This window comes from Halichoerus grypus, chromosome 8 (genome assembly GCF_964656455.1).
Source record: "Halichoerus grypus chromosome 8, mHalGry1.hap1.1, whole genome shotgun sequence".
Taxonomy (NCBI): domain Eukaryota; kingdom Metazoa; phylum Chordata; class Mammalia; order Carnivora; family Phocidae; genus Halichoerus; species Halichoerus grypus.
The window spans coordinates 108,994,560-109,019,902 of NC_135719.1; the positions used below are offsets into that span (position 1 = coordinate 108,994,560).

General features: G+C 40.3%; 1 protein-coding gene across 1 annotated transcript in view; it reads right to left on the reverse strand.

Annotated features, from left to right (window-relative positions):
* TBPL2 (TATA-box binding protein like 2) overlaps positions 1-25,343 on the reverse strand; it is a 26,433-nt gene continuing 1,090 nt past the window's right edge. Inside the window, exons 2-7 of the mRNA XM_036113897.2 lie at positions 22,835-23,295; positions 22,114-22,201; positions 20,000-20,091; positions 13,224-13,391; positions 7,935-8,029; positions 1-77 (exon numbers count right to left, since the gene is read on the reverse strand). Coding sequence (XP_035969790.1) covers positions 1-77; positions 7,935-8,029; positions 13,224-13,391; positions 20,000-20,091; positions 22,114-22,201; positions 22,835-23,295 — 981 coding nt within the window. The remainder of the gene's footprint in view (positions 78-7,934; positions 8,030-13,223; positions 13,392-19,999; positions 20,092-22,113; positions 22,202-22,834; positions 23,296-25,343) is intronic.

Here is a 25,343-nt window from a genome sequence, read left to right on the forward strand (position 1 = left end):
TCAGGCTTTTTTAAAACCCTTTAGAATAGGATAGATGTTTTCAAATGCTTCATAGATCTCAGAACGTTCTTTGGCACCTATAAAGAAATCCAAGTTTATATAATCTTTAATATAAAGACAATACCCAAATTTTCTTAAGACTAAAATTTCATTGTCATTTCCAAGTACTTTTAATAGGAAGACATCTCTTTAGGTTTACTTGAGAAGTGATATTTTGGTAAATACAAAAGAATTTGGTGGTGACAGCCATATTCCCACAAACACATACCCTAGAGCAGAGTTTTCTAGTACTTCACTACGTGGGTGTATCAGAAAGTTCATCTTTTGCCTCACAGGGCACAGTATGAACTATGGAATGTTCTCTCTCAGCATGCCATGAACATGACCACAGAACATGACCTTCATCAGCACCTGTGGACACTTAGCTACCAGCAAAAGGGACTTCCTTTGATCCACTCAGGTCTAGTTAACATCTTGATTCCCTAATATTGACTCACAGAGTGAGACAAACGGCAGCAAAAGTTTTACATTTCATTGTACGAGAAGAGATTATTAGAGGAGGGAAACTGTACCACTGTCACTCCTTAGAGACTTAAGTTTCAAGGGATCTTTCATTAGAACTGCTCTAGGGATTAAAGTGGATACAAACATGCATTAGACATGGTCCCTACTCTTGAGAGGTGATCAGTCAGATGTTGTTCATCTCTCCCCACCACCCACCACCACTATTACTTCCACCTTCCAAGCTATGCAGGCACATTGTACTGAGTGGGGCTGTACTGGGTTATGGACTGATAGTACTGATGTTTATATGGAGCTCCCAGCTAATCAGGAAACTATTATCAGATACCACTGGCAGGAGGCAAGGAGATTAAGGAAAAGAATATAAAAACCGTTAGCATGAAGAGAAATGGAAAATAGCTTAAGTTGATAAAGACTCTTCCTTGAGAGCCATAAAGCTAAGGCTCAGTAAGAGAGAAATAACTTGTGAGAAGTGGTTATCTGGTTTAATTACAAGACTAATAGGAGGGGGCACCTGGGTGGCTCAGTTAAGCGTCTGCCTTCTGCTCAGGTCATGATCTCCAGGTCCTGGGAGAAGTCCTGCTTAGTGGGGAGTCTGCTTCTCCTTCTCCCTCTGCCCAACCCCCCCCCCCCATACTCTCTCTCTAATAATAAATAAAACCTTAAAAAAAAAAAAGACTAATGAGAGGAAATCACCAAAAGGAGAATCACCAGGTTTGAGAATCAGGTAGAAATCAGGATTCAGAATCAAGGATGCGCAATAATAATTTTAAAAATGGAAAATAGCAAAGTATTGGCAAAGATGTGGAGAAATTGGAACTCTCATACATTGGTGGTTGGAAGGTAAAATGATTCAGCCACCGTGGAAAACAGTTTGGCAGTTCCTCAAAAATGTTAAGAATTACCATATGACCCAGCAACTCTACTCCTGGGTATATACCCCCAAATTGAAAACAGGTACTCAACATGAATGCAGACACGTATTCATCACAGCACTATTCACAGTAGCCAAAAAGTGGAAATAACCCAAGTGTTTATCAACAGATGAATGGATAAACACATTGTGATATTCACATACAATGGAATATTACTTAGCAACAAAAGGAATGAGGTTGTGTTACTGCTACAGTATGGATAAACCTCAAAAACATTATGCTAAGTGAAAGAAGCCAGACACAAAAGGTCACATATTGTATGATTCCATTTATATGAAATATCCAGAATAGGTAATTCCACAGAGACAGAATGCAGATTGGAGGTTGCCAAGGGCTAAGGGGAGGAAGGAATGGAGAGAAACTGCTTAATGATACGGGATTTTATTTTGGAGTAATCGAAATGTTTTGGCACTAGATATAGGTGGTGGTTGCAGAAATTGTGAGTGTACGGTCACTGAATTATTCACTTTAAAATGGTTAGGTTTATATTATGTGAATTTCACCTCAAGTTTTTAAAAAATGTTAAAGAATCAGTTAAGTCCTTATAAGCTTAAATTTCTCTAAGAGGCAAGGGCAAAAAGTTACTTATTCATTGCCAAGGAGTTTACTATGTGTGAGTCTCCACCCTCAAAGATGTGGGGTGGGGAAAAGGATGAGGAGGAGGGTGAGTTACTGACATGGGTAACAGAAACTCTGTACCTTTGGGGTAGGAAAAACCCCGTAAGCCCCAGATTTTTGTTACAGCGTGAACATTTTAGTTTCTCAAGTGATCGTTTTGTAGAAACCCAACAGTGAGTTGGGGAAGCAGTAAGTAAAACACCATTACAAAAAAATCCTGCCTCTGATTTGATGGACCTTTTCTGCTTTTAGGTACATTTGAATGTGACAGCTTTCTTATCAGGAGACAGTGAGTAGATTTAACAAACACATACCCACCCATTCAACCTCCATCCCCACCCACCAAAACCAAGGTTCCTTTTATATTTAATTGAGAAACAGAGGGTCTAGGCCCAGCATTCCAGGTAACTATGTACTTCGGTTTTTCATAAGACTTTAAAAAATCATACCTAACAGGATTTTGAAGCCCCAAAGAGTTTAGCATTCTGGCATCTGCTGGAGAACAGAAAACACCCATCGCCCAGGAGGAAACACACTGAGAGTGATCATTATTTTATATCACAGAAAAAGACCTGTAGACACAAAAGGACTTTGTGGGAATTAACTAATCCAATTCCCTTCATTTCCTTCGTGGGAAAACAAGGCCCAAGAAGTTGAAGTTCCCCTGAACCGTGAATAGCAGCTGTGGGTGAAGCCCTCACGTATCCAGTATCCCTTCTAAACATCATCAAATAAATATGGCCAGAGTTTGTAACTGGGTATTACAATGAGGGGATTTGGTCCCTTTAGTCAAATATTTCCTCACCAAAAATAAGTATCACAACTTTATGGGAAACTAAACTGGTCCTGTAGTCCTATTAATCTATAATCAAACATCCCAATTTGAAGCACCAGGCTCCAGGTAGAGGACTCTTGCTTTTAAGAAAACCTGACCAGTCTTTTCCTTTAGGTAACAATGAGCACCACTTTGGGGGATAAACACCATTCCTAGCCAGGGTGACTGAGGTGAAAATTCTGTGGCTGATGCAATGAAGAAAGGACTGGCTTTGAAATCACTCTGTGTGGGCTTGAAGACCAGCTCTACTATTAACTAGGTTTGAAAAATCACAGTCGAACTGTTTAACTTCTGAGTTTCCATTTCCTTTCCTGTAAAATAAGGACAATAGCCTTCTCAGAGGGCTGCCTAGGAGTTATGTGAGTGAATGTTTGTAAAAAGTCCTTTGTAAACCATCACATTTTTACTGTCCTAGAAGAATGTGCTTCAAGATAGGGATGTTGAGATGGCTGGTCCAAGCACACCTGGTTTACCATCCGGTTCTGTAAGAGCCAGTCTCACATAATCTGTGTCCTTCCCCAGGGCTGATTCCTGGTGGGGGCGAGGGGCAACTGTATTAGATTTGCTTTTCCATCCTCAGCACCTAAAACAGGGTGGGTACCTGATAGGCACCCGAAGTTGATGAAATATCTGCCGTCTATCAATAAGGTTTATAAGCTCATCCCTACCCCTTAGCCAGCCCAAACATCAATTTCCAATTATACGTGGATTTTCCAATTCTATTTCTACGCCAAGTCATAAGTACACATCTTGTTTTCCCAAGTGATACCATATGTGTATGCACACAAGAGAAAAATCTTACAAATTGCAAAAAACAGCATTAAACCCTTCAAAGTATACATTTTACAGTACATACTCACTTGCCATTATTGGGGGATTCCCGGTCATGACTGACAGGGATATTATCTCTCTGGCCTACTCACTAACAAGTCTTGCCATTTTTTTTTTAAGATTTTATTCATTTATTTCAGACAGAGAGAGAGAACGAGCAGGGGAGAGGGGCAGAGAGAGAAGCAGGCTCCCGGCTGAGCAGGGAGCCCGATGTGGGACTCAATCCCGGGACCCTGGGATCATGACCTGAGCCGAAGGCAGACACTTAACCGACTGAGCCACCCAGGGGCCCCAAGTCTTGCCATTTTTATGCTGCCCTCTGACCTAACATTTCCAAGAACTGCTGATGTCTAGCTGACGGACCCTATGTAAAAAGGACCCAGCTTCTTAAGAAGTCCATTCTGCTGGAGGGAAAGAAAGAAACGTGAAGCATTTTAGACATTAGACTAAAGCCTCTTTGGACATCATATTTCCATCATCAGGGCAAGGCATCACAGCAAGACTCCAGTCTTTCAACACTAGGGGGAAAATGAGTGGGCTTCCACCAAGGGAATAAGAGCTAACATTTATACCACATTTACCGTCCACCAGGTACTGTTCTTCTGCCTCCTCACGTTTAGCAGGTAGTTTGTACGGCCACCTGCTTTTTACATGTGTGGAAATCAAGGTGGATAACTTAAATCCACCCAAGATCATACAGCCGAGAAATGGTCAAGCCTGGATTCAAACTGGATAGTTGGTTTCCAGAACCCAGCCTCTCAGCCACCACACCTGCTGCCTCTCACCTCTGTCCTTCAGCTGACAAGGAGGATAAGCGAGAAGGTGCCGCCAAAGACCACACAGGCATCTGCACAGACATCTAAAGAGCTGGGGGACAGGGTGAGTCTGTGGGGGTGGAGGCTCTGCAGACAGGCTGCTCCAGTTCTGCATGTGCAGCTGTCTGACGTCGTTAAGGATGCTTAACTTCTCCACTGTCCCCATTTACAGCTGAGGACACGGAGATGTTCAGTACAACCTCAGAGTTAACTGGAACCTACACGAAAGCTCTTATCACAGTGCCTGGCACAGACATGCCCAACGTGTGTTCACTTTATGGTGTCTGATCTTAGAAACGAAAGCCGACATCATTGCTGTTCGTTGTATATTATTCCAGCAGACCCTAGCTATATTAGTTTTACTGTGGCTTGAGAAAAAAAAATCCTAGGTCCTAAATATCATGCCATCATTTCCCAGCATGGGCTTGGGAAAACAGTGTAAGGCTTGGCTCAGGTCCCGTTGCTTTTTGCTGTCAGGGACCACGACACAGTAGGATGGCAGGGCTTCTTTGCCATCAGCTCACTTAACTATAAATAGAACATTCAGATGTAGCCTTGGACATGGTGGCCACAGCCTTGGCACCTCGGGGGAGTAAGACAATTTTACACAGATAAATGATTTTCAGGGGCCCTGAAAATGGCATGTGATACAGTGGTTTAGAACTGCACTTACCGTAGGTGTGCTGGTGTTCTACAGTTCCTACCTAGGGAAGGGCTGGGATCCATTATTTAATTAGAGTGAAATGCAAATGCATTTGTAATTTCAGTACTCTAACATTTTCTAGGCAAAAGTTATTTACCCTTGTGGGACCTTCCAAAACACCTCTGCAGAGTCTTGCCGTGTGTGTCTCTAGGAGTCCCCTGGACACTCCATGTGACCATCCTCAGCTAAAGTTCTAGAAGCAAGGCTAAAAGGAGGCCTCCTTGGTCCCCTTCCTCAGGTTTACACCCAAAATTGGGTCCTTGAGTTTTTAAACCCTTTGCAGATGAAGAGAGTCTAGATAGGTAAGGATAGAGAATAAGGAACATAGGTCTTGACGTTTGGAGCAACAGTAACCTAAACCATGTATTCTAGGTGAAGTACTTTAAGACAATACAGCACAAGCAGGGAAAGATCCCAATAGATAATTACTCATATTTCAGTATTAAGACATTGGTTGGCTTTTACTTCATACTGTAAGCAGAAATTTGGACTTCAGTTAATACAACTCATTCCCCCGTTCACAAAAGTGATGATCTACATCTTGCAAGAATGAAGAAATTTAGCTTTGTTTGTTCTACATGCTGAATGCATAACAAATTTTATTTGTTGTGTATAAGTGTATTGCATGGTCTTTGGTATTACGTGTAGACAGTTCTTTACTTCTGTCACTTGAAACTTGTAGCAAATGTGTACACGCCAGTTGTTTTTCTTTTTCCTTTTAATTGGGGTAAGTGAGAAAGCTGGTTTGAATTAAGGATATTTAAAGGGACTTGTTTTTGTGTATCTATAATAGAAACTTAGCCTGTACTTGTCAATTGGCACTTTTAATAAGACTGATTAATAATGATACATAGCAAATATATGAACGTGTCCTTCCAAGGTCTTCAAAAGTTTGTTCCCTTAATTAGGGCATATGTTTGCTCCAATATTTATAACTATTCAACTTACTTGGCAGACATTTCCCCCCTCTCCTTCAGGACATATAGAAGTAAACTTTAAGTCAGTCTTAATTATTCTAGACTCTACATTGGCAGCATCTGAGAAAGTATAGCTTTGTTGTATTCAAAAGGTTCTTGAATTCCAAACGGGCTTTCCCCACTTTGTTTTACTGTAATAAATAACTAATGTGTCTTCAAACTATGAAACTTTACTGGGAGTTCTAAAAGAAGACTTAAGAACAGAAATTCCATGTTTTTGGATGCTGAGTGATAACTTTATATATAAATATAAAGGTCAAATGGAGTCATCACAAATTAATAATAAGGAGAGTAATAGGTCGTGGTGGGCAGGCTGGCTGGCTATCTGAGAGTGGGGCATAATCAGTTTGGCTCCTAAGATATAAATTTGGCATTCATCTTGCTACAGAATAGTAAAATGTGTAAAAAGTCAGACAAAATTAGACAAAAATAGCAAACTTCAGTAAGATGGTGTGGAAAAGAGTCTCAACCATTTACCTCAAGAGTTTTAAAAACCCTTCTTTATGTAAAAATAAACCAACTGGAAAAAGCCATAAGTATAACAGAGTAATTACTTTTAATATTATGGTAAACTCATACAAATCCTTAGGGGGGAAAATAATAAAAAGTAAGTAGACAGAAAGGATAAAGTTATGTACACACTATCTACAAAAGATGAAATGCTATTTCTTGAATAGGTTTAAAAAAGTCATCAATTTCTATTTCTGATTACCAGTGAGGTAAAGCAGTGAGATCATTTTCACTTATAAAGTTAAAGTTTTCTTTCATGCCATCTTTGTTTTGGATGCTACTGAGGGTTTGTAAAAGATACTTAAGTACATTGCTGGTAGGAACATGTAATTGGAGAGAACTATATTGTGTATCCCTTTAAAAAACAACTTGGTAATTTGTACTCAGAACCTTAAGAATAGTCATATCCTTAAAGTTCCATTTCTGAGCATCCACACTAATAATTCTCCACACATAAAAATAGCCAAATGTCTGTGCCCTTATAAAGCAGTGAACAAAGAAGGAACATTTAAATGCTTGACAGTGGAAAAATAAGTTTGATATGATAATGTGTTAGAACAGAAGTCAGCAGAGGGCTAGTCCTGTTTTTGTAGAGCCTGTGAGCTAAAAATGGTTTTAAATTCAATCGTTTAAATGGTTGGGGGCAAAAAAAAAAAAAAATCAAAGAATATTACATGACACATGCAAATTATATGGATTATATTAAATGTACATTTCAGCGTACTTTCCTTTCTGTAATGTCTATAGCTACTCTCGCACCAACTGTGGCGAAGTTCCATTGTTGCAACAGAGACCCTATGGCCACAAAGCCTAAAATACTTAGGATTTGGCCCTTTACAGAGAAAAGGTTTGATGACCCCTGTTAGAACACCGTGCAGCTGTTAAAAGTGTTCTTGAGGAGCTTGTGACAATGAGCGAAGCTACATGCTATAATGGTTAATAAAAATGCAGGATGTAAAGATAAATATACATATCAAAATAACATAAAAACATGAAAAAAATTATATTGTTTTGGGTATTGAGACCAATGAGTGAGGTTATAATCCTTCCTACTTTTCATTTTTTTCCAGGTGTTCTACAATATCAAGACTTACTTTATAATGGTGAACAAAGCTATTTGAAAGGAAAAGCAAAGCAACACATAGCTATTGAAGCCTATGAAAGTCAGAAAATAATCTTAGAACTTACCTGTCAACACAACTTTCCCAGAAACGAAGATAAGCAACACAATTCGTGGTTTTACCATTCTGTAAATAAGGCCAGGAAACAGTTCAGGTTCATAACTGTTCAGATATAAAAGGAAAAAAAGTTAAAAATAGTACTATTCAACTACTTTCCCATAACATTCAAGTCCCAGCGTATTAAAGCTATTCTACCAAAACCTTTTGACCATCTTAATAAAAATAGTCTGGAGTGCCCTAAGCAATTTCTTGTGACTGTCAAGAACAGAATTCATCTTTGGTCATGACATTTTTTCAAGTGCAGGTCATGCTAAGCTATTAAAAATTAAGGTAACTTAGGGCATCACATTTAATGTATTAAGATCTTGCTGGTTAAAAAAAAGTCTATCAATAAAAATACATAAACATGTTTTCTAAATTTTCTAAATTTCCAAGTTTCCCAATATGAGCACATTTTGTACACATTTATAAACTGCTAAGGAGAACAATTTTAGAACCTAAGTAGTTTTCCAGACCACCATCATTTGTCTCTGGACAGGTGCTGTAAAGAAAACTAAACTATCCCAACTCTTAAAAATTTAGGATTTGTGGGGCGCCTGGCTGGCTCAATTGGAAGGGCATGGGACTCTTGATCTCAGGGTCATGAGTGCAAGCCCCATGTTGTGTATAGCGATTACTAAAACAAAAAACAAAAACAAATTTAGGACTTGGTCCTATAAATAGTAACTCACTCATATTTACTACTAAATGTAGGAGGAGGAGGATAGGGCTAAGAACTCTTTCAGGCTTCAGCATAGAGAAGTAGAGAGACTCCTAGAAAGGCTTAAGGAGACTTCAAAAAAGAAGTCAAGAGTTAAAAGGAAGCTGACAAAATTAAAGCAATGGCTAAGAACAGATATAAGAAAAAGAAGAAATCTGAGAAATGGAACACAATATATGTTAATCTTTGCATTTAATGGGTGAATCAGGACCACACAGAAAAACGCCCTCCATTCCATTCCGCAATGAGTTAAGACCCATACAACAGCAGATGTGAAATCTCTTACTGGTACCAGGATGATGTGTTACAGTGGAGAGGCTACCCTTCTGAAGTATATGGAGGTTGCTCTGGGTAGACTGGTCTTCCTGTAAGGTCACTCTTACTGCAGAAAGCCTGTCAAGATTTAACCTACTTGGGGCACCTGGGTGGCTCAGTTGGTTAAGCAACTGCCTTCGGCTCAGGTCATGATCCTGGAGTCCCGGGATCCAGTCCTGCATTGGGCTCCCTGCTCAGCAGGGAGTCTGCTTCTCCCTCTGACCCTCCCCCCTCTCACGCTCTCTATCTCATTCTGTCTCTCAAATAAATAAATAAAATCTTAAAAAAAAAAAAAGACAACCTACTTAGCACTTCTCAATACTGGGGAGTCAATGATACTAGCTGGAGCCCTGCAAAATTTGTATGGGAGCTGAGGTTTGAACCAAGAAAGTGAAAGCTAGAGACACAGAAGGAATGTTTCCATTTGATCTTCCAACAGAATCTTAGCATTTTAAAGGGAAAAGAGGGGGTGCCTGGGTGGCTCAGTTGGTTGAGCGTCCGACTCTTGGTTTCAGCTCAGATCATGATCTCGCAGTTGTGAGATCAAGCCCCACATTAGGCTCTGCATTCAGCAGAGAGTCTGCTTGGGATTTTCTCTCTCCCCTCTCCCTCTGTCTCTCCCCCTGCTCATGTTCACTCTCCTCTCTCTCACTCTAAAATAAGTAAATAAATCTTAAAAAAAAAAAAAAAAAAAAAAAAGGGAAAAGAGAAAACAAAATCTTTGGTATGTAAGTGGTGGCAAACTGCAATTGGCTTTCAGAACCATAGTTTTAAGATTCCAGCATAATAAAATTCCAAGGAGATATTTACTTTATTTTACTTATTCTCTGCCTCATTTCAAAGAAGGTTGAGGCGGGGGGGGGGGGGACAAAGTTATTTTGGTTAGAGATGGAGAATTGCCTGAGTTCAAGAATAACAAACATTTGCCAATCTCTTGGCCAACCCAATTTCAACTCACCGTTCGACTCCTGGCTTAAATGTCACTTCCCATAAGAACTTTGACCTCCACACTCCCCTCCCCCACCCTGTTACATTAAATATCCTGCTTAATGGTACCATAGCACTCAAAGGGGTGTCCACCTTCATAGTTACCATATTATCTTTAGCTTTTTTGTCTTCCCTTTTAGACAGTGAGCTCCATGAGGGCAAGGGACCACGGCTGTATTTTTTTTTTTTTCCTTTTCCCTTTTTGAGAAAGAGCGTGCACCAGCAGGGGTTGGAGGGTGGGGATGGGAGTTGGGAGGGGGAGAGACGGAATCCCAAGCAGACTCCATGCTCAGCATGGAGCCCACTGTAGGGCTCAACCTCACAACCCTGAGATCATGACCTGAGCCAAAATTAAGGGTCAGATGCTCAACCGACTGAGTCATCCAGGCATCCTGGCCGCTGGCTGCATTGACTGGCATGATCTCTGTAGCATCTGCAACACGGTAACCACCTAGATAGGACTCATTTTAGAAATATTTATTATCAGGAGATCTTTGATTTAGAAACTGAAAGAAGGGAGAACAATGCTCAGGGGAAACTGGAAATAATTACAGCATAGAAATATTGACATCCCCCCCAATGACAAGGGGGATACTTGTGGTATCAGATGCTAATACACAAACTTGTAGAACCAGGGGAATTAAAGGAACTTGAGGTTTTAACATAGGCAAACTTTTTTTTTTTTTTAAAGATTTTATTTATTTGAGACAGAGAGCGCAAGCATGAGCAGGGTAGAGGGGCAGAGGAAGAGGGAGAAGCAGACACACTGCTGAGCAGGGAGCCCAATATGGGGCTCGATCCCAGGACCCTGAGATCATGACCTGAGCTGAAGACAGACACTTAACTGGCTGAGCCACCCAGGCGCCCCTTAACATAGGCGAAATTGACCTAATAATTACAACTGATGTGTGCCATGGTTCCCCATAGGGCTGCAGACACTTAAGGAAAGGCCTCACTTTTTTTTTTTAAAGATTTTATTTATTTATTTAGTCAGAGGGAAAGAGAGAGCACAAGCAGGGAGGAAGGGCAGAGGCAGAGGGAGAAGCAGGCTCCCCAGTGAGCAAGGAGCCGGATGTGGGACTCAATCCCAGGACCCTGGGATCATGACCTGAGCCAAGGCAGACACTTAACTGACTGAGCCACCCAGGCGCCCCAGGAGAGGCCTCATTTTAAAGACACAAACCTGTTAAGAAAGAAGTGTTTTAATGCCCCAATGTCATCAGTACACACACTGGAGCTGTAATCCATAACCTAATGGTGGAGCCTGACTGGCAAACTTTTGGAGGAGGCAAGAATAAGACCAGAAAGAGATAGTGGTAGGAATACAATGCAGGCTTTCTGGCTAAATTTTTTTTTAAGATTTTATTTATTTGACAGAGAGAGACACACAGCGAGAGAGGGAACACAAGCAGGGGGAGTGGGAGAGGGAGAAGCAGGCTTCCCGCCGAGCAGGGAGCCCAATGCGGGGCTCGATCCCAGGACCCTGGGATCATGACCTGAGCTGAAGGCAGATGCTTGACCCACTGAGCCACCCAGGCGCCCCTCTGGCTAAATTTTTTTTTTTTTTAAAGATGGAGGAGATAATGAAACTGGTTCAGAATGAAAATAGAACAGCTATGGACCCACTCCAAGAGGCTAAAGTCAGTGCATATGATGAAGTCTCATCTTGCCCGGCCATTCTCTTTCAGTAGGTGGGAGTAGGGACAAGAGGCTCTCCTGCTCTAGACTTAAATCTGAACTACAAAGATGACAATCTTGGTGAAAAAGAAATGACAAGAAACTTGGGAGGAATAGCATACATCATTTTAGAGCCCTTAACGGCCAGAAAGTGGAGTGCTAAATCTGATACAGACAGGCAGAATTCAGGCGGAGGTCTTTCATACATTCAGGAAAAGTTGGTTCGGAGAGAGACAGACCAGAGGCCCATGGTTGAGAATCTGGAAGAAAAAACAGCTCCTGTGTTGAGAGACTCTTAACAAGAAAGGTTTTACTATGAATTTACAACCCATCCCAAGACTGAAGAAAGAAAAAGATCTCTAAAAAGGCAATATTTCTTGCATGGGGAGCTTTGCAGTGAGCTCACCGGGCACATCACAGGCACCCAATAAGCATATGTTGGGGGGGAAAAAAAACAACTAATGTAGAGGAAAAAATACAATCAAGGGGAAAATAAACATTGCCTGAAGAATATCATCAAAGCCGAATCTCAGCATGAACTTGGATTTTTGAAAAGCTAGGAAAAAACAAAGCGATTTTTAACAGCTGTTCAGACCGTGTCTCAAAAAGGCGGCCAACGAGTGTTAGATAAAGCACAGCTACAGGATCTCCCTATTCACTCTTTCAAGAGGAATGACCACTCCAAGTCAAAGAGGGGGAAAAGGGGAGCGAAAGGACAGAAGTTCAAGTTAGAGGAAGAGAATTTAAGAGCATCTGTGATTCTAAGCAGCTCAGTGGCCTTGGACAACTATATATGCCCCAGGGTGGTGGGCTCCAGGGCTGACCCGTCCCCCTCCATCACTGCTGAGGGCCTGACAGGCTGGGAGAAGCACCAAAGCAGCTGAGGGAAGAGGATGCTGAGCCTTTGCTGATGAGATGGAAGTTACACATGAAGAAGCAACCTACAGATGCTCCCTGAGGAGCAGGACTCCACTAAAGAAGAAACTGCGGTGGGGGCTAGCGTGACACAAACACAAAACCCCCTCGAAACCAACAGGAAAAACACCAGATAGGATTGCCTTCACAGAATGTGCTAGGCCACTCTTTCTTCATCCTCTCCCTCGCCCTCTCTCCCCTGCCGGCCGTCAGCCCCTTCCGACCTGCCTGACCCATCTCATACCCCTTCCCTTCTAGGGTCTTCACCCCCCACAAGGCAGGGGTGCCTGTTTCAGAAATCTGCACGGTAGTGAGTCTCCAGCCTCTGGTGAGAAGGACTGACATCACCTGGGAGCTTGTTAGAACTACAAATTCAAGCAACATCCCTGACGATGCAGCCCTGGTAGCAAAGTGTTTTTTAAAGAAAAGCGGTCCAGGTGAGTACTGTACAGTTTAATTTTGAGGACCGCTGTTTCAGAAGATTGGACACAGAGTAACCAAGGAAGGACTTAAGCACAGCATCTTAATCCTTTCACCTACAGTCTTTAAAAAGAAAAACACCACTTTCTCCAAAAGGTACACTATATAAGGAGTCCATAACAACAATATCTTGGTAAACTCGAAGTTATAGAAAGGTCATACCTACTGAACTGCTGATGGGTTAGCACCAAACCTTCCAGCCTGATGGCAAATCTCACATCACAGCTTCCAACCATGTTCTGGATTTTAAAATCGAGGAATCTGGCTGGGAACCCCAGCTTCTGCACCACACGAGCATACTTCCTCGCTGCAAGTCGAGACTGCTCTTCACTAGGGAGGGACAAATGTGTTTAAAGAGATCTTAATCGCTGTGTCCTCTATACTGCTTAGGCTGTATTCACATACTTCCCTGATTGTACTTTTAGCATTTGTACCAGGTTTCTCTCTCAATGTATATTACAAACCTGTAGATGTTGAGGACAAGGACCACCCTTCCCTACTTGTGTCCCTAGCACCTAGTAAAATGTATGGTACAATGGTCAAAACCAAACCATAAACACATTCTCATCTTAATTTGTCATCTTTCACATATAGGGTATTTTTCTCTCTTGTTTCAAATGTTATTAGATAAAATTAACTATTCCACTGGTTCTCAAAGTGTGTCCTCAGATCTGCAGGAGCATCACCACCTGAGAACTTGTTAGAAATGCAAAGGTCCCAGCCTCAGACACTCTGGGGTTAGGGCTCAACAGTCTGTATTTTTAACAAGCCCTCCAGATTGTGATGCTCAGTAAAGTCTGAGAACTATCCATCTGGTCTAAAAGTGTGTGCCACTTAGATGGGAACAGCAGCAGCAAAAATAAAGACACATGCATTTAAAAAAAAAAATCAGGGGCGCCTGGGTGGCTCAGTCATTAAGCGTCTGTCTTCGGCTCAGGTCATGATCCCAGGGGTCCTGAGATCGAGCCCCACATTGGGCTCCCTGCTCAGCAGGAAGCCTGCTTCTCCCTCTCCCACTCCCCCTGCTTGTGTTCCCTCTCTCACTGTGTCGCTGTCAAATAAATAAAATTTTTTAAAAAATAAAAATTAAAAAAAAAAATCAACACGAGGAAGTAAGAGGTAGGCCAATCAGGTGGCAAAGACAGGATACTAGGACTTGGATCTTCAGGTGACAAATTACACTTAAAAACAAAAAAAAGCATGAAACACCTCAAAACCTAACCAGTTTTGCTCAGGCTTTCTCACAGAATGGTCACTCAACTCACACCCAACATGAGAAAGACAGACATTCATTCAACTTTGTGGCCATACTCTTCTAAGTGTTTGTCTTGCTCCAACCCTAAATCCAGGTCACAGAACGTGAAGTCCTGCAATGCGAGGCTATATTTGGCAAAACAAAACAATGAGTAGCAGGGGTTGCCAAACAGGAGCAAAACCTGGTGGGTGAACCATGTGAACTCCACCCTCTCTTTTGGGTTGCCTCATCTTTACGTTGAAAATCAGAAACACCTGAAAGAAAAGCCAGATTGAACTTTTTGTTTGCCTGGACTAAAGGAAGCATTCCATTCTCTTTCCTACCTAGATCCTTCACCACACAGCCCCTCTTATGTGTATTAATTCCTTCACATATTTCACTCCACTCCACGTTGCTTCTCCTCACCCTGAGAGGTCCCTACCAAGACCATGTCCCCAAGTTTGCAGTGAAATAAACAGTTTCTAGTTTGAAAAACTACATTTTGCTAATTGGCCCATTACATTGCCCATTGTGCTCAAGTTTATAAGGTCAAATTTTAAGTTTGGGTAGCCCTGTAGTTTCGTGGGATAGTAGCTGTGAATAGGACCATAGAAATTCCCATTCAAACAACTTGTGGTTAAAGTCTACATGCATGTTCTTGTACAAACATTAGGAAATAGAGTAAGAACCTTGAAATGTCACCACCAGTGGTGATAACCACGGAATACAGTTGACCCTTTTGTATTTTTCCTGTGCAAACACAGGTATCCTTCACTAGCAAACTCTGGTTATTAACAACTAAAAGGAATAGGTTTGGATCCATTTTTGGAGATAATTCTGATAGCTCTTAGACTAACCAAAATTTCACAAATCTCTATTCAAGATTCAAGAACCAAATAGATTTGGGTAACGAGTATCTCTTATTATCTGAACTCAGTATCCAAACTTTCACCATCAGATTTTGGGAACCAGGTAAATTCAGATAGGGAAAGATACTCATGAATATGTCTGTAATATAGCATATTTTAAAGTGAAAGTTGGATAATAAACTTATAATTTAGTTGCCTGTTCCCCTACAATGCAATGTGACTATCCTTCCAACTTGATATATATGTTTTAATAGCTAAATATAATTTTATTTTATGACCTAATGAAAACTTTATTACTAGGTATTTGTCTCCATTTTTTAAATTTTTATTTTCCCCTCCATTTTACACAATGCTGAAATGAACATCCTTGCAGGTACCTTGCAGAGTTGTCCAATAAGGACTTAAAAATGGTAGATCTCTAGGTCCAAGGATATACAGATCTACAGAAGAGAAAGCCCAGAAACTTACCCAGACACATGTAAAGAATTTAATATGTAAAAACAGGTGGGGGGAAATGGATTAAGAATGGATTTGTCACATAGATGCAAAAATCCTCAACAAAATATTAGCAAACCACATATGAAAATACATTAAGCAGATCATTCACCATGATCAAGTGGGATTCATTCTGGGGATGCAAGAAGGATTCAATATTCACAAATCAATCAAAATGATACACCTCATAGAACAAAGGATAAAAATCATTTGATCATCTTAACAGATGCTAAAAAGCATTTGACAAAATTTAACATCCATTCATGATAAAAACTCTCAAAAATGTGGGTTTAGAGGGAACTTATCTCAACCTAATAAAGGCCATATATGAAAAACCCACAGCTAACATCATACTCAATGGTGAAAAACAGAGCTTTTCCTCTAAAATCAGGAACAAGACAAGGATGTCCACTGTCACGACTTTTATTCAACATAATACTGAAAGTCCTAAACACAGCAATCAGACAAGAAATAAGAGGTATTCATACTGGTAAAGAAGTTAAACTGTCATTATGTGCAGATGACATGATACTGTACATAGAAAATCTTAAAGACTCCACCAAACAACTACTAGAAGTAATCAATGGATTCAGTGAAGTTGCAGGATGCAAAATTAATACCCAGAAATTGGTAGCATATCTATACACTAATAAGAAAAAGTAGAAGGAGAAATTAAGAAAACAATTCCACTTATAATTGCACCAAAAAGAATAAAATACCTAGGAGTAAACTTAATCCAAAAAGAGGCAAAAGACCTGTACTCTGAAAACTGTAGAACAGTGAAGATAACACAAACAAATGAAAAAAAAAAATTCCATGCTCATGAATTGAAAGAATATTGTTAAACTGTTCATATTACCCAAAGCAATCTATAGATTCAATGCAATCCCTATCAGAATACCAACAATGTTTTTCACAAAACTAGAATACTACTAAAATTTGTATGGAACCACAAAAGACCCCAAATAGTCAACGCAATCTTGAGAAAGAAGAACAAAGCTGGAGATACCACAACACCAGATTTCAAAATACACTACAAAACTGTAGTAATCAAAACACACAGGCACAAAAACAGACATATGGATTAATGGAGAGTCCAGAAATAAACCCATAATTATATGGCCAATTAATCTACAACAAAGGAGACAAGAATATACAACAGGGGAAAGACAGTTTCTTCAATAAATGATGCTGGGAAAATTGGACATCTACATGTAAAAAAATGAAACCAGACCACTTTAAAACACCATACAAAAAAATAAACTAAAAATGGATTAAAGACCTAAATTCAAGACCTGAAACCATAAAAATCCTAGAAGAGAGTACAGGCAGTAATTTCTCTGATATCGACCACAGCACCATTTTTCTAGATATGTATCCAAAGGCAAGGGAAACAAAAGCAAAAATAAACCATTGGGACTACATCAAAATAAAAAGCTTTTGCACAATAAGGAAACCACCAACACACCAAAAAGCAACCTACTGAATAAGATATCTGCAAATGACATATCAGTTAAGGGGTTAATATCCAAAATATATAAAGAACTTATACAACACCAAAAAAAAATCCGTTTAAAAAATGGGCAGAGGACCTGAACATTTTTCCAAAGACATACAGATGACCAACAGACACATGAAAAGATGCTCAACATCACTCATCATCAGGGAAATATAAATCAAAACCACAATGAAATATCATCTTATACCTGTTAGAATGGCTAAAATTAAAAAGACAAGAAATAACAACTGTTGGTAAGGATGTGGAGAAAAAGCAACCCTCGTACACTATTGGTGGGAATGTAAATTGTTACAGCTACTGTGGAAAACAGTATAGAGGGTCCTTTAAAAATTAAAAATAGGGCGCCTGGGTGGCTCAGTCGGTTAAGCAACTGCCTTCGGCTCAGGTCATGATCCCGGAGTCCCAGGATCGAGGCCCGCATTGAGCTCCCTGCTCAGCAGGGAGTCTGCCTCTCCCTCTGACCTTCCCCCCTCTCGTGCTCGCTCGCTCTCTCTCACTCTCTCTCTCAAATAAAATATTCCTATAAAAGAATTAAAAATAGAAATACCATATGATCCAATAATTCCACTATTGGGTATTTACTCAAAACAAAAACACTAGTTTGAAAAGATAAATGCACCCCATGTTTACTGCAGCATTATTTACAATAGCCAAGATATGGAAGCAACCTAAGCGTCCATTGATAGAGGATAAGGAAAATGTGGTATATATACACAACATATTGTGCAGCTATAAGAAAGGATGAGATTGTCCAATTTGAGACACCATGGATGGACCTAGACGGTACTATGCTAAGTGACATAAGTCAGACTGAGAAAGACAAATACCATATGATTTCACTCACGTATGGAATCTTAAAAAAAATGCAGAAGCAGACCTATAAATACGGAGAACAAACTCATGGTTGCCAGAGGGGAGGGGGGCTGGGGTTTGGGCAAAATGAGTGGAGTGGGAGATACAGGCTTTCAGTTTTGGAATGAAGAAGTCAGAGGAATAAAAGGCACAGGAACATAGTCAATGTCACTGTGATAGCTTTGTATGAGGACAGATGGTAGCTACACTCCTGGGGAATATAGCACAGCGTACAAACCTGTTGAGTCACATGAAACTAATGTAACATTGTGTGTCAACTATACTAAAAAACCACATATGGATTCTTCAATAAATGTATCAGGTCACTTACTGGCCATTTGAAAAGAAAAATTTATCTTCTAGTGAAATAAAATTCTAGGCCAGCTCTGCTCAATATGGTAGCCACTAGCCACATATAGCTATTTCTTCTTTTAATTCTATTTATTTGAGAGAAAGGTCGATTGAGAGAGAGAGAGAACAAGAGCAGTTCGGGGAGGAGCAGAGGGAGGGAGAAGCAGACTCCATGCTGAGCAGGGAGCCCAACACAGGGCTCCGCCCAGGCGCCCCCAACTGTAGCTATTTATATTTAAATAAAAATTAAATAAAAAATTAAGTTCCAGGGTGCCTGGGTGGCTCAGTCAGTTAAGCGCCTGCCTTCGGCTCAGGTCATGATCCTGGGGTCCTGGGATTGAGCCCTGCGTTGGGCTCCCCGCTCAGTGGGGAGCCTGCTTCTCCCTTGCTCTCTGCTGCTCCCCCTGCTTGTGCACTTTCCCTTGCTCTCAAATAAAATCTTTAAAAAATAAAAAATAATTAAGTTCCTCTGTGTATTACCTATACTTCAACTGTTCAACAGCTCCATGTAACTAGTGGCTACCACACTTGAGAGCACACATGGAAAACATCTCCATCACCTAGAGAAAGCTCACACTGAATCAAAACATCAACTTCTTTTCCTCAATACAAAGCAGGACCTGAAAAAGGCCAGAAAAATATACAGAGGTCAATATTTATATAATGTTGTACATGGGGAATGCCTTCCTAAGCATGAAGCCAAACATCAAAACCCTAAAGAAAAATAGGACTATACACACACAAAAATGTTAATTGTATTAAAAAAAATCATAAAACGCCGTAAACAGTAATTTGGGAAATAACATATATAGGACAAAATGGTGGAAATACTTACAAACAAAAAGCTGTTTACAAAAGACCAATAATTCCATAGACTATCGGGCAAAAGACACAGTAGGCAGTTTACATGCTTATGAAAAGTTCATCTCACTAGCAAATCAAAGAAATGTAATTAACACTTTTTTTTTTTTTTTTTTTGCCAAATCATTTGGCAAATATAAAAAAGAATATTAACACCCAGTGTTCCTTGGAGGAAAGGAATCTTGGTATATCTGTAGAGTGAAGACAAATTCATACAGCCTTCCAGGAGGACAATTTACTACTCATCTTCTAACACATAAGCAATGAGCAGCTCTCCCCCTACAGTTGGATGGTGAAAGGATCTATAGCAGCACAGGGCTTCCTCTGCAGGAGATCCAGGGAAAGTGAGCCTTTTAAGAGTTGCCTCCTGAGCTAATGCTCAAGATAATGGTCAAAAGTACCTAATTTTACCTCCTTTAAAAAGTTCTCTCCGTTTATCTGCAATAAGGAAAATATACAATAACTACTTCCCCAGGCTTATAACAGGCTTTATCACTATGGTAGCTTTTAAGTGCACCTTAAGATCAAGCTCTAACAGCCTACTTAAGTCCCCTCAGTTTATTGGGGGACTGCAAAGCGGACGGGAGTCAGTATTGCACAACTGAATGTTTTTAACCCCAAATTTGACATTTCATGAACTTAACTCTTCGGCAAAGTATTTTGCTCCTCCGAGGTGTTTTGGAACATAAATACTATCCTTCCTTGTTTTATATACTGAATTATTTGTCTGACAAGGGTGGAGAGTGGTTCCACATACCTTTTGGCTCCCGTGCAGACCATTTTCCCAGAGCTAAATATGAGGGCTGTTGTTCTGGGCTCTCGGATCCTCATTATGACAGCAGCAAACCTCTATACACAGAAGTCAAAAGGACAATTAGCCTCTGCTAGGCTTTAACATTATTCCAGTTGAAAAGCTGAGCTGGACGTAAAAAGAGTCTTGAATAAACGGAGATTGGATGGGAAAGCGAAAAAAATGTCTCCCCGCGCTAAGGTAAACAAAAACAATGATTCTAAAATGTACTTAGAAAAAAACAGGTAAGGATAAGAACAATAAAGCTAAATTTTGAGTGCCTGTTCTATTTCAAGCCTAATACTAAGAGCTTTACAAGTTTTGTCTCCTTTATCCTCAGGATAGAGCTCAACTGAGTCCATGATCATCACCATTTAGTGCACAGGGAAACGAAGTGGTTATTTAACTTCCCACTTTACACAGGCAATGGTAAAGTTGAGATTTAAAGCCACGACTAGTCAGATGCTGTGCTTTTTACTTTGAAATACTTCCTTTTTCTTTCAAAGACTATTGGGTGGGGGGGGGGGGGGGGAGTACAAAATATGTTATAGGCTTGCCAAGACTCCAGAATGTACTAAAAAAAATTGCCAAACTATAGAACAGAATTTATATATTGATAGGCATGCTGAAGATGAAGGACAAATTGATTTTCCGTTCTCAGTGTGGTTCCCCGCCCAACAGCGTGGGCAGGCCCTCCGGGAGATGCTGATACACAGGGTACCAGGGAGGACTGGCCTGCCACACTGACATGTCACCAAAGACCTGCTGCTCCTTCTGGTCCTACACAGGCACCCCCTTCTGCACTCATCTTCCCCTGGCAAGCTGAGAAGGAAACCAGGGTGAGTATTCTGCAAGACTGCAGCTTCCATGGGTTGGAGGGGTTCCACGGGACCAAGGTGGGACTGGCAGTTTCAGATTTGAAATGTTGACAGACAGTGAAAGAACCCCGAGTCAGCACTGCACACAGCTGATTGAATCTTGTGAATGTTTTCCAAGCATTTAAGATAATACTCTAACCCAGTATTCATTTTATTGAATTCTGAAGGGAGCTTAAGTGCCAAGCCAGAATTTCTCTGGCTCTCAAGTCCAAGTTTGGATAGATCCTATACACAAAAATAAAATGAAGGAGAGCAGAGGATGATGGACAATAAATTATGCTTAAATGTGCCTATTTAATAGTGTGTGCAGTCATGGCTGTGGCCCTAAGAATCCTAGCTTATCATTGTGTTTCTGTGCTCATCATAGCCAGCTACATGAAATAGAAAAAGGAAATATTTGGCTAATATTCAAGTACATTTAAATTCAGAGGTCAGCAAGAACACTCCCACAACAGCCAAAACAACTTAATCCATAAATAGCTGATGCTCACAAGGTCCTCTGCATTTCTACAAATACAGCCTTTTTCATCTAAGGCCATAAATCCTCCACCCCCCAAGATAGTAAACTTTTCCCTCGTAGGGACAAGGTCTTACTCATCTTTGCATTCATAGGTACAGAGACCAGCCAATTACTAAATGTTGACTGAACGAACAAATCTACTTCCTCGGTTAATAGGCCATTAAAATTGGATGCTTAGTCTTGGCAGGACACAAGAAAGAGTAGATTTTATTAGACTTTGAGAGAAAAGAAATCCCTGAATCTTACATTAGTAAGTAGAAGCTTGAACTTCACACTTTAAACAATTTACCTTTCTCAAGCAAGAGAAATTGTAAATGGAAAAATTTAGGTGGGACAACATTTAGAAAACACTATTTCCAGAACTATGATGGCATTTTAAGAAGGTTAGCGTCCCCATAGGCTGAAAGTGGTCATACTGAAAAATCGTTTTGAATGACAAGGGAAAAATCCTAACTTTTAGGAACTGCTCAATCACTGCTTTATTCATCACAGAGAATGAGGTTATTTTTCAGAACTTCAAAGCAGACAATGAGGCAAATAACCTCTTGAGTTGCCAAAAGGTTTGCACTAACAATTTTTTTTTCTGTTTTAAAAACAAAACAAAGGAGTGAGTCAATAACATGATCATATGAAGTAAATCTAAGTAGAAGCTAATTGTTGCAAGGAATACTAAGAAATCTCACCTTTGGGTTATATTCTGCATTTTTTGCATGCAAAGCTATTTTCTTCAGATCCAATTTACATGCCAGGTTTACAGTGGAAACTATATTCCTGAAGAAATAAGTCAACTTAGAAAATTACATCAGACATAAAAAGTAAAAAAGAATTAAAATGTATTAACTTCCTCATTTTATAGATTGTATATTAGCAACTTCGTAGGAGGAGAATTATTCTCAATGTGAAATACACAGTAACGTGACAAACCCTAGTAAAATGTAAAAGATTGCAAAGTGAAGTACAAAAATATCTTCTAAAATGTCATGGCTAGCTGACTAAAAGCAAGTTTGAAATCTTTTTCAAAACCATGCCTCAAAATAGAAAGCATAATTCCAAATCAATTGCAAACTGAATTTCATTTTACGTCTTTATATTCTTTGTGTTTATCCAACCCCAACAACAATTCTTAGCAATTACTGTACTTTAGTATAAACAATACAATCCTTCAAGAACGTATATACTAACTCTTAAGCTTCTCTTAGGAGATCAAGAACTAGTACTTTATTTTACAGATAACCAAACTGTCTAAAGCCACAATACATTAAGAACAGATAAATAATTAAGCCTGAAGTTCTCTTCCTTACACTATTATTCTGAAATTAGTTGTCATTATATTCGGGAACATAAAATGTGTACCCAGGAGCATCACCTGTTAAAAACACACACATACACACACAAACAACTTACTGTAGTTGAGGCACAATTCCAGAACATTCTGAAACAGGGGTCATTGGTGTCATGGGAGTTATGGACACCAGAGGCATGGAGTTTGGTTTCTCAAGAGAGGGCTGGACTGAGTCAGCATCACCAGGGTACAGATGTGAATGGGAATTCGACAAACTGCTGTTGCTTATTAAGCCCAGACCAATGTCCTGCTCTCTGGGTAATGACAACCTACTTTGCTGACTTTGAGTTTTATAATTTTCTTCAATTTCATGCTTGCTTCCAATGATACTCTGGTCTTTATTTTCTTGGGTAAGTTCATCTGGCAGGAAGCTAAGATCCACAGATGAGAAATGGCCAGATGTTTCTTTGACTTCTTCAAGATGTGAATTAAACACAGTCTCTGGATGGGATGAATTAGGCATGTACACATCATCAGGTACAACTGGACTGAGCAGCGGTGACCTGGGCGGAGCGAGGTCATCCTAGGCCATTCCCAAAACAAAATGCAAGAAACAGAACAGCAAGTCACACCAAAGGGAAACCACTATAGCTAGCAGGCAGTGTGTTTAAGAGGCCCAGTAGTCCAAGACAGCTTACATTCACGCCTTGCCTCTTTCCACAAAGTACCACTAAAGTTAGATTTCAGAGTTGCAGCACACTTAATAGAAACAGGAAAGTAGATCTTAAAATGCAAACAAAGCATTTTTCAAAAAAATGTTTTTCCTACATTAGATCCATTGTAAGTTGCCACTCTAAGTCTAATTTTGTAATAAAGGCAACTGAGCAACCACACTCTAAATTGTGTGTACTTTGGGTCCTCTTCCTGCTACCTTTCTGTGCTGCCGTAATGGTGCACATGAATGCCCTGGCAGGTGCTCTCAAGAGCACTAACAATGCTGAAAAGAGAAACAAATGCCAGGTTCTTATTAGGCCATGCTCCAAAGTCATTGTCTGGTTTCCGTGATGACGAAGCATGGTTACATTGGCAAATTTGAAATCGTTGATGATCACAGACTGTGAAATTCACAGGCAGGTTAGGCAAGTGTGGAGTGATCAGCTCCAGATTTGACGTACAACTCAAAGATGTAGAAAAATGGCAGAATAATCTGTTCCTGTCCTGCTAGTTTAGTTTCATCATATGGACAACCTCAGCTGGCATCATGGACCATGAAAAAGCAAGACAAAAACACACAGGAGGGAAAATCCTGGGATTCTTTTTCTAGGGATGTAATACATATATGCAAATAAAATGCCTCAATGGACAAAATAGAAAATTTTTAAAAATAGTGTGTACTTTGAATAGATTTACTGTATTCCTTGATTATGATTATTCCTTTTTAGAGTCTTTTTTTTTTTTTTTTAAGATTTTATTTGAGAGAGAGAGAGCACACACAAGCAGGGGGAACAGCAGGCAGAGGGAGAAGCAGACTCCCCGCTGAGCAGGGAGCCCGATGTGGGACTCGATCCCAGGACTCTGGGATCATGACCTGAGCTGAAGGCAGACACTTAACTGACTGAGCCACCCAGGCATCCCAAATTAATTTTGAGTGGGTTATTTTTCCACCTGTTTTCCCACCTTTTTTTTTTAAGATTTTATTTATTTGAGAGAGGGAGAGAGAGAGAGAACAAAACGGGGGGGGGTGCTCAGAGGGAGAGAGGGAGAAGCAGGCTCTACCACTGAGCAGGGAGCTGGACCCGGGGCTTGATCCCAGGACCCCGAGATCATGACCTCAGCTGAAGGCAGACACTTAACCAACTGAGCCACCCAGGCACCCCTATTTCTTAGAGTCTTAAATTCATAGTTTATAAAGAGACAAGTGAAGGAAGCTTAAGATAGAGTCTTGAGTGCTAATCAATACTCCACTGAAGACCCAAGGTTATTCCTTCTAGTCAAAGGAGATATGAACAAATATTCTGGTTTGGTGAATTTACAAGAGGAAAACAGTTACTGAAATTTAAATGGCAAGAATAGTTTAAATCAATGTATTATACTTTCAGTCTGGGGAAGGCGCTCAACCTCCATTACCATCAACTGAGGTAATGAGGTGTGCAACTGAGGAAAGCAGCTCATGTAAAATTCACGAGCTTTTCTATGGAAAAAAATCGATTACCTTGATACATATGTTACCACCTGTTTGGCCCAAGCTGTAGACCTAGACTCCAGATTTTGAGCACTGCTTGCAGGATAACCTCATCCCTAAGAAGATCGGACTTCTGACAACTGAACATTCGTGGACGCCTCGTGCTGGATCTTCATGACAAAGCTACCTCTAGCTAACATAAAATGTCTGGCTAGATCCTACTGAATTGTTCTGTTACTCCAAGTCCAGCAGATGGCAGGGGTGACTAATTGTTCAAAGAAAACACTTCTTTAGAGGAATGCAGTTATTCTCCTGAAATAAGATTTTGGACTGTGTTTCATTTTGCATTATGTAATTCTCCCCCACTTACCCCACCCCACAGATCAGCTTTAAGAAAAGTGAGGTGGGGAAAACGGCCAGGATTCTCTCATTGGCCCCTCCTGTACTAG